The sequence below is a fragment of the Pristis pectinata genome, chromosome 5 (genome assembly GCF_009764475.1).
Source record: "Pristis pectinata isolate sPriPec2 chromosome 5, sPriPec2.1.pri, whole genome shotgun sequence".
In the NCBI taxonomy this organism is placed as follows: Eukaryota; Metazoa; Chordata; class Chondrichthyes; order Rhinopristiformes; family Pristidae; genus Pristis; species Pristis pectinata.
In genome coordinates, this window is record NC_067409.1 from 114,369,889 (window position 1) to 114,388,700 (window position 18,812).

General features: G+C 41.4%; 1 protein-coding gene across 1 annotated transcript in view; it reads left to right on the forward strand.

Annotated features, from left to right (window-relative positions):
* Positions 1 to 2,993, forward strand: part of LOC127570255 (zinc finger protein 385D-like) — a 471,540-nt gene extending 468,547 nt beyond the window's left edge. Inside the window, 2 exon segments of the mRNA XM_052015599.1 lie at positions 2,042 to 2,254; positions 2,256 to 2,993. Coding sequence (XP_051871559.1) covers positions 2,042 to 2,254; positions 2,256 to 2,276 — 234 coding nt within the window. The 3' untranslated portion in view covers positions 2,277 to 2,993.
* The last annotated feature ends 15,819 nt before the right edge of the window (positions 2,994 to 18,812 follow it).

Below are 18,812 nucleotides of genomic sequence, written 5' to 3' on the forward strand. Positions count from 1 at the left end.
GAAGAGGGGAGTGCTGAGCCACCACTGCTGGGGTTCAAATCCAAACCAGCAGCTGGTAATTTATACTTTACATCTGAAATAAATAAACTATATTGGTAATCATGAAGCTAGGAGTTATTAAGTTATAATGTGAGTTTAAGTGGGTTATAAGAAACTAAGTGAGAGTGACCATGACTTTGACCTTGACCTCAATGAAAAAGCAGTCAAGACCCACATCTAAAGTGCTATAAAATCTGGAGGCAAACAACCGGAAGTCCTCAACATTGTGACTGAGTCCCACAAGTCTCACGGTAACAGATCAAACGTTGAAGGGTAATGTCCTGCTGTGCTATGGCACTGTCTGACCTAAACATTGCACATTGAATCTGTCACTGATGGACTCAGTCCAATTCTTTCATGGCTCATTTTGAGATCACTGACCTAATAATGTTTCCTACCAACCAAAAGCATAGTTGGTCATTAAACCATCAACACCATAGTTTAGAGCTATCACCAACCAAATTCTTTTTATTCATTCATGGGATGTTGCATTGCTGGTGAGGCTCCCACTTAATTCCTTGAAAAGGTGTTTAACAGTCCATGCAGTGGAGGCTGCTATTAGGCCTGGCGTTTCAGCATTTGGAGAGAGCAGTGATGAAGAACCAGAGAGGTGAGTGACTTGGAGAGAAGATTGGAACTGGAACTGGTGGCCACCTCCTACATGGTAGGGATTTGGTTTGGAGAAATGTTGTGGTAAGTTGCTGCAGTGCACTCTTGTGCATCAAATACCTGGGAAACACAGATGGAGCACTGATTTATTAGCTGATGGAGGGAGATAGGTAGGTTGTGATTGAGCAGCCAGTCTGGTTCAATAACAGCACTCAGAGGGTTAAGTCTGCCATTTGGAACTGGTGATTCTTACCACTTTGCAATGGATCATGCTTCAAGCCAGTGCTCTGGGTAACCGAGTGGGTGGGTGGAGCAAGTCACGGGGAACCGACAAACTGTGCTTGAATAACAGGAGTTCTGTAGCAGTGATCCTTAAACTTTGCTCACCTCTGCCCAAGCTTAATTTGGTAGGTTTAATTGGGATGTAACAACGTGAGAAGAGATTGTGCACCTCATATAGGGTCTGGCACCTAACTATACAGAAAAAAAATCTTTAAGTAAAGTCATGAAATTAGAAGTTAGATTTGCTGAATCTCTTAGTTTGCAGCACAACTCTTGAATATTTTTATCATTTGCCAATGAGGCTTCAATCTTTGTCAGTGTGAGTTTGAGCACAATGGACATTGGAGTAACCTGACCTTTGTACAATCGATTAAAAATGTGACAATAAACCTGCAGACCATCTCTTCCAAAAATTAATGGAAATACAAATGGGCTACTGGGATAGTTAAACTTTGTTGGTAAGTCCGCTTTCACCGGGTCCCGGACAACATCCTGGGCCATCATCAGCTGTGTAATTGAAGACTGAATTATCCAGTTTTCCAATCTGAAACACAGAATTGGCAGTGAAGAATAATGCATTTTATTTGATTTCTAACCCTGATTTTTTTGGGGTGGAGATTTTAGCGTCTCATTGATTGTTGATTAAGTTCTAATTACCCACCTGATGTTGAACTTGGAAATTATTTTCCAGGAATAATTAAAAATGTACCACCATACCATTCTATAGTCTGCCATTTCTTGATCCCAAACTGACTCTTCCAAGGATTGATTGCCACGTGACTCTCTGTGCACAGCCCGGAGGAATTCAGTTTCAGCAGCAAAGCAGTGTAATCCATATTAGTCTTTTTTTGATACCCAACATCTATTTGGATGCCTTGGGGTTGATAAAATAGTGTTCACTAACTGGCTGTACTGCAAATAAATAAAGCATGTTATGTCACTTGAATTCATTCTTAAAGCAATATTTTTGCTGCTGACTTAAATTTATAAATGTATCTAAATGTAAATGCTATCAACAGCCTGCGTAATGGTTTAAATACAGTTTTATATGCAGAAAACCCTGTGATATCTTTATTCAAATATTAGTTGAGTTTGTTATTCTCTTTTCCAGTTGAAACTGGCCTTTCAGAAGGAACTGACTAAGCCCTCTGGCTGCTCGGGCTTTTACCAAACCCTTTCGCTGCCTGCGGCAGCCGCCGCTGCCGCAGTGAACTCACCATTTACTTTGCGCTCCGGACCAGCAGCCACTCTATTCCAGACCGCAGCCCTGCCTCCGGCCCTCCTGCGGCCTGCTCCCGGACCTATACGGGCAGCGGCACACTCCAGTTCTATTTGCTCCCTACTAACTTGCCTCAGTACAGGATGTGAACATTATAAAAGTAATAATAAAGTACTGCAATAATTCAAACAGGAACTATGCAGTGATAATCATGGAATTAATCAACATGGAAAGAGACTGGACTCTACTCCCGCAGTAACATACACAGACTTTGAATGGCTGCATCTTGGTTCAGCAAAGAAATAAAGCAATCCTTCCAGGGGAAAATCTATTATACAGATAATATGGAGTAGTTTTTTGTGTTGTAGAAATGTATAGGGTCTGCAAACTACCCATAACAATCATCAGCCTTTTTACACAGTATTTTTGTGTAATGTTCCATGTCGTGTGAATAGTCTGTAAATGTGTGTAAGGGCATTAATCTAAGGTCTTATATGTACATTTAATTCTCTCTGTGGGACAAAACAAAACAATGGGTCACTGTGACAAAAGTCTTCATTATCTGTCAGCACAGTTCAGCAGCTTGCTGCCTGGTATTTACCCAGTTATAAACTTGTAAATGGTGTCTTGTGAATCTGTTGCTTTGTGCTGTAAATTTCTGATGTAATAATTGTCTAATATGATTTTCAAATATTAGAAGGAATGAAATGGCAGATGAGATAAGTTTAATTTTTATATGGCCTAAAGAATTCAGGAAGGTCTGTGGCTGTTTAATGGAGTTCATAGTGTATTATTTTGGAGCAAAGCCAGGTATTAAGCTGTAAGGACACCATTGCCCAGAAATGTATCCTGGTCAGACTGGAGACATTATACAGCATTGGCAGTGGATCAGGCTTGGCTTCCAAATTCAGTGCCAAATTTTGGGAGGAGAGTGGAGGCACTACCATGCAGCATGTTTGGCACCGTCAATTGGAGATGAATATTTCGGCATATGATGCCACATACCTTCTTATATGGCTCGATTGAGTATTATATAAAGTAACACCTTTAAATGCAGTTTTCCAGAATAAGAGAAAATTGTAATTATGCATATTTTGAGATATTTTAAGTACATAAACAGGATGTGGGAGTTGTTGCCATGCCTAATTGCCCTTGAAAAAGTGACAGTGCCAGGATTTCGACTAGAAGCAATGAAGAAATGGCAATATATTTCCAAATCAGAACATTGTGTGATTTGGAGCCAAACTTCAAGAGGACGGTGTCCCCATCCACCTGGGTACCGTTGTCCTTCTCACTGGGAGAGGTTGTAGGACTGTCAGAGCGTAATCTGCATTAGTATTTTCATTCAACGGCAGTGTTGCACTAAGGCACAAAGTGAAAGGGAGATTTTACATAATCCTACGCTGATTTTTCAGTTAATAGATTTACATTCTTTCTGTTCATCTGCTAGCTGCAACCAATTTGAATGAATTCCAGGTGCACGATGAAGCAATTTCTGAATCTTTTTTGATGGCATACTGAAACTTTATTACCTTCTTTATGAATTATATGGTTTGCATTTGTACTTTTGTTTCTCCCCCGTTCTGGACATTGAGTTTACAGTACAATCATGCAATGTCTTATACTTCAAAGGGAAATTCTTTGATTTACTTGACCTTAGCTTGGCATGCCTCATTCCAGCTTCTCCAGATCTTTCTGTAAATGTACACAGCACAACAAGCTAGGGAATCATAATTGTACATTCTAACTGTTAAAACCTGCAAACTTATTGCAGGTTATTGGTTTTACCAAGTGTAAATTGTGACAAGAAAATTATGTTTCTATGTACAGTAATGTCAATAAAAGCTTTCCCAACCTTGTATGTATCATCAATGATCACCGGAATCACTACTGCAAATGAAACTGATAGCTCAGGACAAAATCTTTAAAGGTGATGTAAAAAGGTTTGCTGAAATAGAAAATAATTTGTTAATAAAGGAAGTATTAGTATTAACCAAAAAGATACTGTGTTTATTGTAAGTAATGTTTGCATGGCATTTCTTCTGGAAGTGCTATCAGGTATTTATTGCAGAAAAGGCAACCTGATCAAGGTTACCAGTCAGTGAGTCAGTGAGTGTTTCTAGCAATAAAAATATTTGAAACCATTGCTGACTTACAGCAGAAGAGACTGACTGCAACTAACTGGTAGCTCAACAGTACACAAATATTTTTCACTTTAATAATTTTGGCAGGCACGGTGGTGTAGCGGTTAGCGTAATGCTTTTACAGTGCCAGCGACCCGGGTTCAATTCCAGCCGCTGTCTGTACGGAGTTTGTACATTCTCCCCGTGTCTGTGTGGGTTTCCTCTGGGTGCTCCGGTTTCCTCCCACATTTCAAAGACGTACGGGTTAGGAAGTTGTGGGCATGCTATGTTGGTGCCGGAAGCGTGGCGACACTTGCGGGCTGCCCCCAGAACACTCTACACAAAAGATGTATTTCACAGTGTGTTTCGATGTACATGTGACTAATAAAGATATCTATCTTATCTTAACAGTAAATGCAAACATGGATACTTTTAATCCTGAAAGAACAAAAATATTCACTGTTTGATAATGGTTTTCTTCGCTGAATAGACATCAACCTATTGATGGCTGGTTAGTTGTTCATATCCTTAATCTTTTCTGTGCCCATTCTATATTTTAATTCTCAAATATTACATCTAGCGTGCTCCAAATTGCATTCTATTGTGTGCAGTTTTATCTTTTGTTAATTGACCTGCTTCGTGTATCACGCTATAGCACTGAAATCTATGCGAAACAGGCCTCATTTATCTGCATCTGGCTATTGCAACCCCAATGATTTTCATCGCTTGCACAGCTGGATTAGATGTCTGAGAAGTGTCAGCGCACGCTATGATTGCCGTTAAGAATTCTGCCCAATGTTTAATAACTAACGTTCTCTGCTTCTGTGACAACATCAGATCAGATCGTTAGATTGTTTGGTTGTTCATTAATGACCAACACATATTCATGCTCAAGTGATCTTCAGTAGAATTTTAATTTTTAGTTAAATTATCAGTGGAGGACTAAACCAATGTCCAAAGTCAAGTTGCTGGACTATTGAACACTTGCAAATGAGCAGATTTTTTCTTATTTATTCACTCATAGGAAGTGGACATAGCTGGCAATGCATGCATTTATTATCGTCCCCTAAATGCCTCTGAACTGAAGAGACCGTTATGAATAAACCCCCATTGATGAATTTGTGGTTACATATAGACTGGATAAAGACAACTGATGGATTTTGAAATAAAACAATAGTTTTGTGTTTATTTCTACTGAGAGTAATTTAAAAGAAATCCAGATTTATTTAATTACTTGAACTTAAGTTCTGCTGTAAAAGTGGTATTTGACCTCATGTCTCTCGGTTAATGATGCAGAGTACCAGCTACTAACCCCGACACCTAACACTTTGCCATCATTGGAATTGGAATTGGTTTATTATTATCACGTACTGAGGTACAGTGAAAAACTTGTCTTGCATACCGTTCATACAGATCATTTCATTGACAGCAAAAGTGTCTTTTGAGAAAAGGATAAAATAGAATTCATTGTTTTGAATACTTTGCACGTTTTACAAGTTGCTCTAACAATCACAATAACAGGACAGTTGAAAGTAAAGCACAACTTATTACCACTTAAACGGCAGGAACTGCAATATAGAAGCAACAAATAAAACTTGCCATGAGTGTCAATTTCAAAATATTTTCATAATTTTCCATGAATTATACAGTTTTCTTGTTACCCCGATGCACAGAATTGTTTTTAAAGTGCGAGTTACTAAGTATAAAAATATATAGATTTTGCAGTATTCACGTAAAATATTGATGAACGCATTTTGAACCCTTCTCCCTTGAGTACAAAGACACATTTACCACAAGATATTTCTGACGAAGGGTCCCCGATCTGAAATGTTCATACTGTTCCTCTTCCGCAGATACAGCTTGACCTGCTGAGTATTTCCAGCATTTTCTTTTTATATTTTAAATTTTCAGAATCCGCAGAATTTTTTAACTTCAAGTAAATATTTCTGTATATTGCCAATCAATATCTGAATTCTCTCCAAATACATCTTAAACTACTTCTCCCTTAACCTCTTTTTAAGATGTCTGCTTTTAAATTTCATCACATTTTATCATCTCTTGTTCTAATCTATTAGCCTCAAGTCTCAGATGTACAACTTTTATATAATTGCTTATGCAGGAAGTGAGGTAAAAAGGAAGAAATGAATTGCAGATTTTTGAAAAATAAATTGCTGAAACCCTCGGCTGGTCCTTCAGCTTCTTGAAGAAGAATAGGTAAGGTTTTAGCCACTGAAAAGTGGCAATAATGGCATCGTGGAAGGAGTCACCTTATGAACATGCAGCAGTTGAGTGCCACTGACACATTTAAGGGCAGTCCTTAAAAACATCACGCACATTGTGTGTACAATCTCCGTTTACACTTTGTGCTGGGAAACTGCATGAGGCAATTTTGCATCTCATTTATATTACATGTCAGTAAGAAAGTCATTAAACAGATTATTAATCCCTTGTTCACTTCCAGTGATTTCTGTTGTAAAAAGACAATTCTTTCAGCTACCTCAGATCCCAATTCCTATTTGGAATTTTGCAGCAACTTTATTTGATCTTTACCTGCACTGAGCAATGTGTGTGAAACATTAAATTTCATATATCTCACAAGAGGAATATCGTAAGGGTATTAGCAAATAAATAAAACAAGTTTGTTATTTATATATTGAACGGTTCCCTTATACAATGAGATGGACTCTGACCTCACAATCTACCTTGTTGTGCCCTTGCACCTTATTGCACTGCACTTTCTCTGCAGCTGTGACACTTTACTCTGTATTGTTATTGTTTTTACCCATACTACATCAATGCACTCTGTACTAACTCAATGTGACTGCACTGTGTAATGAATTGACCTGTATGATCGGTATGCAAGACAAGTTTTTCACTGTACCTCGGTACAAGTGACAATAATAAACCAATACCAACACCAAATGTATTTACTTTTACATTTTTATATTTAGTTTGGTTATGCAGCAACCACATTTACCAGTTTTATTGAGAAAACTGACAACAAGTTATATATTCCCTCTAAAACTCTGATACAAGTTGGCTGGTACATTCTCATTAGAGATATCAGATCATTTTTTCCTTTCATTAGCAATTATAAGAGTGGAAGCAAAAGCTTCATAAGTTTGTATATCATTTTTGATTGGAATATATTGGAACAAAAATAAATAATCTGATTTGCAAATATTTATAATTGTTTTGGAAGCCATGCTAGCTGCTCTGAATCTTTCAGTACAATGTTCTCTTCCTCCCTTTATCTTCAATTATTAACAATTTCATGTGGAAGAACTCACTACCAGCCCGAGTGGATGGAGCTTATTTAACTTCCATTGAGCAAATCAGGAGGCTTCCCTCGCTTCAGCTACCTATTGCTACATCTCTGTGCATCCACCAGGACGCGAAGCTAAGGCAGCGGCAGCTCAACAGCTCATTAATCTCAACAGTCCGTGTGGAAAAACAAGCTTCTCACAGCCTTCTCCTCCAGTGTCTTACTGCTCATTCTCAGGCTGTCTGCTTCCCCTTGGGCTTCAGTCCAAAGGTATATTTCACATCTCACTCTTCTTTCTTGCCTAGGCCTTCAAACTCCAGCTCACAAATGATGCCTTTAAAAATCTATTGGAAAATAAAAATTATTTGGAGCCCCTCAACATATTCCCAGCTTGTTCAGCAGCTGGATAAAATTGAGTCTCAGGAGGACTTGGCATATATTATATGCACAAAGAATTGTGTCCATTTTAACATGTGGAAAGCACTAGACCTACTTTCTTCTCCAGTAAATGAAAATCACTTCAGCCATAGGTAAGTATGTCTGCTGTCCTGAACAACAGCTTTTATTGAGCTAAGTGAATGTTGATTAGATGCATAGATTGGGATCATCTAAAATAGATTTAAATCTAACAAGAAAGGGGTTGGTCCTAATCCGATTCATATTAAACTTTTGGGAGTTAAATTCCTCTCATAAGATTAGCATAAACTGCTTTTAATAATCCTTGAAAGTGCACACAATGCAAGCAACTGAAGTGTTTGGCAATCTATTCTCCCATCCATTTAAAGCACAGGACACAACAATGGAATAGAAAAAACAGATGTGACCAATTTCCCAGGAGTGTAAAATCCTCTTGGAATTAATTATTTTGTATCCAGAAAGAATTCAAATGTGATTATCTCAAATATTCCCATGGGATAGATAATGAAACCACTATCTGCATTCAATGAAACCTTATGTTGCTCCTTTCAGATGTGCGCACGTAACTGTTGGGGTTACAGGAGTTATTGCTGCCAGCCCCCCAATGGAGAGACTGAGTAGCAGCAACAACCTTCTAGGGTAGGGACATGTTCAGCACAGCTTTGTGGGCCGAAGGGCCTGAATTATGCTGTAATTGTTCAATGTTCTATGTTCTAATGGCAGTGAAGTCAATGACATTTGGCTAATGTGGGTTGCGTATAATTCGATAAGTTCCAACTCTAAAGAGCCCCAGACCAAATGTTGTATTATTTAAATCCAACCTGCCCATTGCCCTAAACATCAGTGAAATAATCTCTGGACATAAAAGGCTGGAGATTGTAAAGTGGTTGCTATGAGGCTGCAGAGTGGTAAATTGTTTATTATTGTCACGTACTGAGGTACAGTGAAAAACTTGTCTTGCATACCGTCCATACAGATCAGTTCATTACAACAGAGCATTGAGGTAGTACAGGGTAAAACAATAACAGAATGCAGAATAAAGTGTTACAGTTACAGAGAAAGTGCAGTGCAGGCAGACAATAAGGTGCAGGGACCATGATCCATGCGAGTTTCCTCTGGGCTTGCAGGAGAGGGATTTTCTCAGATACAGGCAGCATGATTTGAAATCTTCAACATGGGGACACATTGTAAGTGTGTAATTTCCGGAGGTGAATGGGAAGGGCCAATCTCCCTGCATGATCTGTTACCATAGTGGGAATGCTTGAAGGAGATATTCATAACAGGAACTGCTGTTTTGTGTATCAAGGCTGAACATATTGGCCGAGGAGTAGGATACGGATTTGCCAACAAGGTTTTGGGCACCAAGACATCAGTAGTGACATCTTGAAGAAACATGGGACAGTCAGGGGCTCTTCAAAGAAAGCAGAAGGCATTACCTAGAAGGTTCAAAGTCATTCTGGTGCATCACTCAAGTTGCGTTGGAGAGTGCAGAGGAGATTCACCAGGAGGTCACCTGGATTGGAGGGCTTTAGTTATGACAAGAGGTTGGATTGGTTGGACTTGTTTTCCCTGGAGCGTAGGAGGCTGAGGGATGACCTGATAAGGATGTATAAAATTATAAGTGACATAGATAAGATAGCATAAGATGAGATATCTTTATTAGTCACATGTACATCAAAACACACAGTGAATTGCATCTTTCGCGTGGAGTGTTCTGGGGGCAGCCCGGCAAGTGTCGCCACGCTTCCAGTGCCAACATAGCATGCTACAACTTCCTAACCTGTACGCCTTTGGAATGTGGGAGGAAACCGAGCACCCGGAGGAAACCCACACAGACACGGGGAGAACGTACAAACTCCTTACAGACAGTGGCCGGAATTGAACCGGAGTCACTGGCGCTGTAATGGCGTTACATTCACCGCTACACTACCGTGCCTGCCCATATAGGGGAGATAGGGGAGATAATCAAAATCCTTCTTCCATGGCCAGGATGCCAAAAACAAGGAGGCTCCTCAATCACAAATAACAGATTCACACACAACACCTCCACTTATGAGGACAAAGCTCATGCTACTGGAGGAACTCAGCGGGTCAGGCAGCATCTGTGGAGGGAAATGGACAGTCAACGTTTCGGGTCGAGACCCTTCATTTCCACATATGACTTATAAAAAGCCGTGAGTTTGATGCGTGCAATGATGACAGGATCACATCTATGGTCCTCCAGCACAAAGAATTTCCAGGGACAATATTGTGCTCTTCCTGCACTCTCCATGGCACTGCCCACTATACGGCAAGAGCACCAGATACTCCCCACTGGAGCAAGCACCTTCACCATGGCTTCCTGTTGGGTAACACTCACCTTACTCCGAACTATATACTTGGACTAATGACTGACCAGTCAATGCGGACGTGCTAGCCCATGGATGTTCAGGATCAGCACTAAATGCTTGGCTGACAAAATAATTTTCTGGAGGATGACTGTTCATTGCCTGTAATGAATAGAACTGAAAACCTTGTTGGGCTCTGGGCACTGCGCTGGATATTTATTTGTAATCATAATATCCTAATCTAATCATTCATAAAGTGAAGAAGCCAGTGAAGTTTGTAGTGGAGCTGAGACATGATTAATTGCTTTGACTTCACATTGAAGAACACCATGACCCTTTTTAATATTTTCATATTATGGGTTAGTTCAAATTTTTATAGCAAATTACAAAATGAGTTTTGGAGCCAAAGTTATCTTCCAGCTCTATTGAAAGCAGTTAAACAATGAATGCCGTTTTTACTATCGGGCATTACAAAGAATAATTTAACTATGAATACTTTGAACTCGGGATTATCTTTTCAAAGTTGCTTACAGCTGTGGCACTGCAATATCCAGAGCGCATGTAGAATATTAAATAGATCACATTAAAATTGTTTAAATAGCATGTAAAATTTCTCCCCGTCCATATCTTCAAGAGGCTATGCTGAGATTGTAATTATTAGCTGTTTGGTAGCTGAAGTTTTGAAACATCATGACCTAGAAATATAACTGCGCAGTTCCAGTAATTCACTAATAGGCCTAACGAAGCCCTGACACTGCAGACAGAAACACACTTAGGTATCCAGTGACAACCAGACCAACAGTTTTGCAACATGTCAAGCATCATTGGCTGTCAGCAGAGCGACACTCTGGAAAACTGTGCCTTGGGACATGAGGCATATTTTGTCTACTTTCCTGATGGTGGAGCCCATCGGCAGAGGTGCTGCTCCCACTTGCTGTCTGCCGATGGCACAACTGGAAGTGTTGCTGCGTCACAGTGTAGGCTCAGTCGGATGAAGAGCCTGCTTCCCTGCTGTGTGGCACCTCCAGGTGTGGCTGCTCCACCAGGTTTCTGACCTCTCCCTTCCATGTGCTTTGAACCTTTCTGGATCCTGCCTCTGATTCCTCCTCCAATCTCTTCAGCCTTTGTTCCCTGGTCTCTTCCTCAACGTTGAATCTCTCCCCTGATCTGGTCTTTGATCTCTCACTGATCCAGCCTTTGAGGTAGACCCCCTTCCCATCTCTCTGCTTGGTACGGCAACTGCTCTGCCCAGAGCACAAGAAACTGCAGAGAGTTGTGGACGCAGCCCAGCACGTACACGGAAACCAGCCTCCCCTCCATGGCCTCTGTCTTCACCTCTCGCTGCCTTGGTGAAGCAGCCAACATAATCAAAGACCCCACCCACCCGGGTCATTCTCTCTTCTCTCCTCTTCCATCAGGTAGAAGATACAGGAGCCTGAGGGCACGTACCACCAGACTCAAGGACAGCTTCTATCCCACTGTGATAAACTATTGAACAGTTCCCTTATACAATGAGATGGAATCTTGACTTCACAATCTACCTTGTTGTGACCTTGCACCCTATTGTCTACCTGCAATGCACTTCCCTGTAGCTATGACACTTTACTCTGTATTCTGTTATTGTTTTTATCCGGTACTGCCTCAATGCACTCTTTACTAACTCAGTGTATCTGCACTGTGTAATGAATTGACCTGTACGATCAGTATGCAGGACGAGTTTTTCACTGGACCTCGGTACAAATGACAATAATAAACCAACACCAATTTTTTTCCCTCACATCCCCCCTTTCTCATCCCTCTCCTGATCCAGCATCTGATTTTGGATGTTAAGAGGTTAAAGATTTGTTAAGAAGTATGGAGTTAACATCAGAAAGTGACCCTGAGATGAAGGACCAGCCATGGACCTGCTGGTTCAGCAGGCACAAGGGGGCAAATGGCCGACTCCTGCTTCTGTCTTTGTGCTCTCTCTCTTCTCAGTTAAAGTGCCCTGCATGAAATTAAGGACAAAATCAATTATTTGGTGCACACTCAGAAAAGGAAGTATCAATATCCAAACACAGACCAACAGAGAAACAGTATTAATATTTCAAGGAACAATTCAAGACACCAGGTGTATCTTGGGTTTCTACGGGTCGAGCTGAGGGAATTGAAATATTACATTTCCTGGTGGACATCTGGCCTCCCAAAACTCTGGGAAAGCCTTGTCGTCCCTGACGCTGGCGAGGTCTGGAATGGTCTCTTGAAGTGGCAAATGCCTTGGTTGTCACAATCGCAGTCCAAGATATAAGAAATGGTGTCGATGTGACTTTACAATACTAAGGGTAACTACCTGCTCTGCAGAACCAGGATTGTTAGAATCATGGGTACTCAGTGTATTGAAAATTGAAAAGAAACTGAAAATCTGAGACACAAACAGAAAATGTTGGAAATACTCAGCAGGTCAGTCAGCAGCAGTGCAGAGAGGAGAAGTTTAACACTTCAGGTTAGAGATTCTTCATCAGAATTTTGAAGGCGTATCTGTGGTGTCCCCTGGCCATCCTGCAAATCCCATCCATGCAATTCTGAATGATCCAGAGAGGTCACTATCTGCTGACAGCAGGCATCAGTTATTTCCTGTGTCTGACGTTGGCCTCACTGGCAGGGCGGGCAGATGGATGACAATTCCAGATTAACTGTTCTGATAAATGAAGGAAGAATAAAGAATTCCGTATCTTTCCAGTCTGCCCATTCGGAGCTTCTAGTTTCCCCCATGTAGCAGTAGGGTGTTGGGAATGTCCATTGCTGGTGGGCAGTGAAGTCATTTATCCTAGTCTCTTTTTAGCTTTGATACATTGACTCCAGAAACAGAAAATGCTGGAATCACTCAGCAGGTCAGGCAGCATGTGTGAAAGGAGAGACTGATGACATTTCTAGTCTGGGACCCTTCGTGCTCCTTTATGCTCCATTGTGACTTATTCACCGACCAGTGGAGAAAGAGCAGGAAAAATGTATCTTCAGTAAGGAAGCAAAATAGAGGCAGTGAGTTAGCTGTTCAACTTTCAAGCTGATGATAGTGAATGAAGCCTTGGATTTTTAAATCCTGAATTATTACATCCTCTGGTCTGAGGCAACATGGTGGTAAAATGGTGCAATATTTGTAGAATCAGCAGTCCATAAATTGGAATGGTGCCTTGGTTACTGTCCAGCTAAAGGGCCAAATCCTGTTAGAGTTTGACACCTTGCATTCTGTTTATTAGCTTCATTATTTTCCTGCTTGTTTCAGCTTAAAATAGTTGCACCTTAATAACACCAGATACCAGATGTTTGGAGGGTGGCAGATGTTGTTCCTTTGTTCAAGATAACCCTAGGAATTACTGGCTAGAGAGTCTTACTTCAGTGATGGGCAAATTACTGGAGAAGATTCCTTGAGACAGGATTTATGGGCATTTGGAGAAGCATAGGCTGATTAGGGACAGTCAGCATGGCTTTGTGAGGGTCAGGTCATGCCTCATGAGCCTGATTGAATTCTTTGAGGATGTGACAAAGCACATCGATGAAGGTAGAGCAGTGGATGTGGTGTACATGGATTTTAGTAAGGCGTTTGATAAGGTTCCTCATGGAAGGCTCATTCAGAAAGTCAGGAGGAATGGGATTCAGGGAAAGTTGGCTGTGTGGATTCAGAATTGGCTTGCCCATAGACAGAGCGTGGTGGTAGATGGAGTGTATTCTGCCTGGAGGTCAGTGACTGGTGGTGTTCCACGGGGATCTGTTCTGGGACCCCTGCTCTTTGTGATTTTCACAAATTACTTGGGTTATGATGTGGAAGGGTGGGTTAGTAAGTTTGCAGATGACACGAAGGTTGATGGTGTTGTGGATAGTGTAGAAGGTTGCTGTAGGTTATAAGAGGACATAGAATAGGATGCAGAGCTGGGCTGAGAAGTGGCAGATAGAGTTCAACCCGGATGCACTTTGGAAGGTCAAATTTGAAGGCAGAATACAAGATTAATTGCAGAACTCTTAGCAGTGTGGGGAACAGAGGGATCTTGGGGTCCACGTCCATAGATCCCTCAAGGTTGCCACGCAGGTCGATAGGGTTGTTGAGAAGGCGTATGGTGCGTTGACCTTCATTAGTCAGGGTATTGAGTTCAAGAGCCGAGAGGTGATGTTGCAGCTCTATAGAACTCTGGTCAGACCACACTTGGAGTATTGTGTTCAGTTTTGGTCGCCTCATTATAGGAAGGATGTGGAAACTTTAGAGATGGTGCAGAGGAGATTTACCAGGATGCTGCCTGGATTGGAGAGCATGTCTTATGAGGATAGGTTGAGTGAGCTGGGGCTTTTTTCTTTGGGGCGAAGGAGGATGAGAGGTGAGTTGATAGATGTGTACAAGATGATAAGAGGCATAGATCGAGTGGCCAGTCAGAGACTTTTTCCCTGGGCGAAAATGGCTAACATGAGGGGGCATAACTTTAACGTGATTGGAGGAAGATATAAGGGGGATGTCAGGGGTAAGTTTTTTACACAGAGAGTCATGGGTGTGTGGAATGCATTGCCGGCAGAGGTGGTGGGGGCAGATACATTAGGGACATTAAAGAGACTCTTAGATAGGCACATGAATGATAGAAAAATGAAGGGCTATGTGGGAGGGAAGGGTTAGATAGATCTTAAAGCAGGATAAAATGTCAGCACAACATCGTGGGCCGAAGGGCCTGTGTTATGCTGTAATGTTCTCTGTTCTATGTTCAATCATTGTTTTTCCATTGGGATGCGGCCCAGTGTTTTATTCCGTGTGATGTACGATTGCATGTCAGTAAAGGGAAGACGGCCATCTGCATGTCTTTAGTGCAGGCTAAAGCTCAGTGTGAGTATTATGGAACTCAGGATTTCTGATGCTAAAAGTGAAGATGCATATCTTGAAACAGAATGATGCAGCCTCGACAGAGTGTAGAATAATGAAAAGGAACTGAAGCTGAGGTGATGCATTATGACTCCTCATTTCACCCCTGCAGAATGAGGCTCAGATCTCTGTTGCCTTGTAGCTCCCCATTCTTCCATTCATTCTACCACGTAGATCATTGGAGACTTTACTGCACTTCTTAACACACCAAAAGAAGTTATGCAGCACAGTCTGGGCTTTCAGCTCTGCACATTTTCCTGCTCCCCACCAACCCCACCCCCAACCCCACCCCCACCCCCAGCCCCAGCCCCTCCTCTCATCACCTCATTGGACCTGACTTTAAGTTTAGCACATTTAATTGTGGTGCTCAGAAGTAATGTTTTTGTTGGCAATCTGTGTCTTGTTTCAGAAACTTAGCCCATTTGAAAATAATACCCCACAGCATTGCAAAGTAATTTTTTTTAGTGTATTTTATCTTAATTCATGCCTGCAAACTGGAACTACATCTGGACAGGTTTGGAGAAGTGCCAGTGGTTGACTGTAACACATTCCAATTGCTCTCCCAGCATGTTTCTCTGACCTTTGAAAATTGTGCATTGCTATGCTGTTTATTGTGAAGTATTTAACAACTCATGTATGCTTAGAATGTGCTAAATTTCTTACTGACAGCCTCACGTATGTGCAGAAATGCAAATTCAGAGCATAGTATGTCTTTAATCAATGGAGATATCAGAGCAGTAGTGGTGTTGATAGTGATCACTGTTGTTATTCAGCACTGTGGTGGGAATCCTCAGTCCCGTGGCACTAAGTAACTATATTCAGCAGACGTTCAGCCCAGGTATGTGTTGACATTGTTTCTGCTGAACACCAGGAAGGACAGATCACTCCTTCATCCCACAAAAAATTACCAGCAGGATCAATTATTTACCACCCCATTACCAAGGCAGTTTCAAACAGAAATAAAACCCTTTCCAGAGCATGTTTTCAATAAAACTAGTCAAACTTGCCATTTGCAAATTTGTAACATAATCCAATTCTTCAAAGAATAGCTTAGGATGATGTGAAAGGTAATATTTGTGCAACAAAAGTGCCGGGCAATGACAATCTCCAAAAGGATGAAGTCAGATCAACTCCCTTTAACGTTACCATTACTGAGTCCCCCACCTCCGAAACCCAATTGACCACAAACTCACATAAATACCATGGTTCGAAAAGCCAAGGATCCTGCAGTGAGTAAGTTACAATTCTTATCAATGACTAACCCTAACCCTCATCAACTTACCTGGATGAGTACAGTTCCAGGAATAATCAACAACATCGACAAAACTTGATTGGTATCTCACCTGACACCTTAAACATTCATTCCCTCTATTACCAGTGTACAGTGATGGTAGACTGTACCATCTATAAAGTGCACTGTAGTTACTTGCTTAACCTATATAGCACCTCTCAAACTCTGACAGGTCTGCCAAGGAGGGCGAGAGGAACAGATGAACGGGTACAGCAAACTCCTCCAATTCATAAACCTTCCTGCTGATACTTCGTTGGCACTGGGGCAGGATCCTGGACTCCCTCCTTTACGGTGGGAGTACCACACCACTGGGACAGTGATGTTTCAAGAAGGTGGCTTGTCACCACTTTCTCATTTGGGTCTTGGAGTCATTTCTGGTCTTACCTGTGATGCCCACAAACCACAAAGAACAAGTAAAAAGCACCACATTTGACCCCTGATACTCGAGCCTGGAAATTCCCAATGGGAATGTCTGCTGCTTGCAGGATTGCATAGTGGGATTCCCATTTCAGAATCAGAATCAGAATCAGGTTTATTATCACTGACATGTGTCGTGAAATTTGTTGTTTTGCTGCAGTGCTGGACATAAAGACATAAAAATGACTATAAGTTACAAAAATAAACCTTTGGACTTAGTTTACTGAAAATCACAGGGGTGTTGGAGGTCAAAGGAAGGGAATGGTGTGGCACCCACCAGATATAAAGCCTGCTGCTGTGTAATGGAGCCAAGGAGAACCGGAAGAAACGGGCAAAATGGAAGAGTAAGTAGAAGGAAAGAAAGATTGGATGAACTAGAGAGTTGAAAGGAAGGACAGAGTTGTTTGGAGGTTGTGCAATGTGGAGTTCACCTTATGGAGGCAGATGGTTTCAGCTACCAATTCCCCCTCACAGACCACCAGGGTTCCACTACATTTCCAAAAGAAGTTGACGAACTGTAAATGTTTGTGATTGGTAAGCTTTCTTAACTTAGTCATGGGATGTAGATGTCATTGGCAAAGCTAATAGTTATTGCCCATATTGTATAGCATGAGGCTGTGGCTTTTTAGTCTGATAATTGCATTGGGTTCCTCTTTGATTCTCTGTTTATGGTGGAATGGGATTTGGGTATAGGCGGATGAAGAGAGCACCACATTACTTACCTTTGACGGCATGTGACCTGGGCAATTGTAATGCTTGGGGCTTATCTCCACCTCACTGGTTCACTGCCTGCCCCAGCAGTGGGCTGAAGCAGCTCGCTCATGGCGACAGCATGGTTTGAGCTGGTCAGCACCAATGAGAAAGTAAATAAAGTAAAATTCTTACACCAAAGAGACTTCTCAGTGACTGGTGAACTTTGTCTTGCTGTCTCCAGCTGTTGGGAAAGCCACGATCGGAGATGTTATTAGATCCATGTTTGCATATTTAAAGACCGTGCTAGTTTAAGGCATGCCTTGCCATGTCTACAATAAAAAGCAATTAATCTTTGCTGTGGCAAAATACAGGCGAGACATTAGTGGTACACCACACAGGCTCATTTAGCTGCTCTTGTCTACCAGTTTCCACTGACAAATAGGTTTAACATTGATACTTTACATCTGAACTCATTTATATTATTCTTTGTAATTGAAAAATCAGACTGCTTTTGACAGAATATGCATTCTTTTATTAGATTTTTCAGATGTTACTATTAAATAAAATAATGGTCTGTGCATTTACTTCCCCTAAGTGAATTCTCTTTGCTATGAAGAAATTTTCTAAGCATCATCACGATCTTTATACTCATTGTAAGATATTATGCACTCCTGAAACTAATGATAAGTACCCAATTTCATCCAATTCTTTATGCCCATTTGTCCAATCCATTTGTTTCTTTGAATGTTGTTGATAATGTTCAGTTCAGTACTCTATTTCTAGATGAATTCATATATAGTCTGTCCCCATGATTGAAAGCCAATAAATAAATAAATGGGCAGGCATGTAACACTCACCCAAAAAATACACATTGATAGGAATCTTAACACAATTATCAGTCTATATTTTTTTCTGTATTTGGTTTGGCTTTGGGAATTGAGTGCTTTCGAACTCTGAAACTGCGGCATAAGGGACTGCTGTGTCCTCTGTTTCACAGCTCTCCTGACAACTCTCCTGACGCAGCACTCCAGCCTGAGGGTTTCTTGATCCACCGCATGGACCGGACGGCAGCATCGGGTAAGGGAAAAGGCGGCAGCATCTGCTTTATGATAAACTCGTCGTGGTGCACGGATGTGGGGTCTTGTCCCATTCCTGCTCCCCCGACCTGGAACATCTGGCACTGAAGTGCCGACTGTTCTACCTTCCAACAGAGTTCTCCACCGCCATCCTAACTGCAGTCTACATCTCACCTCA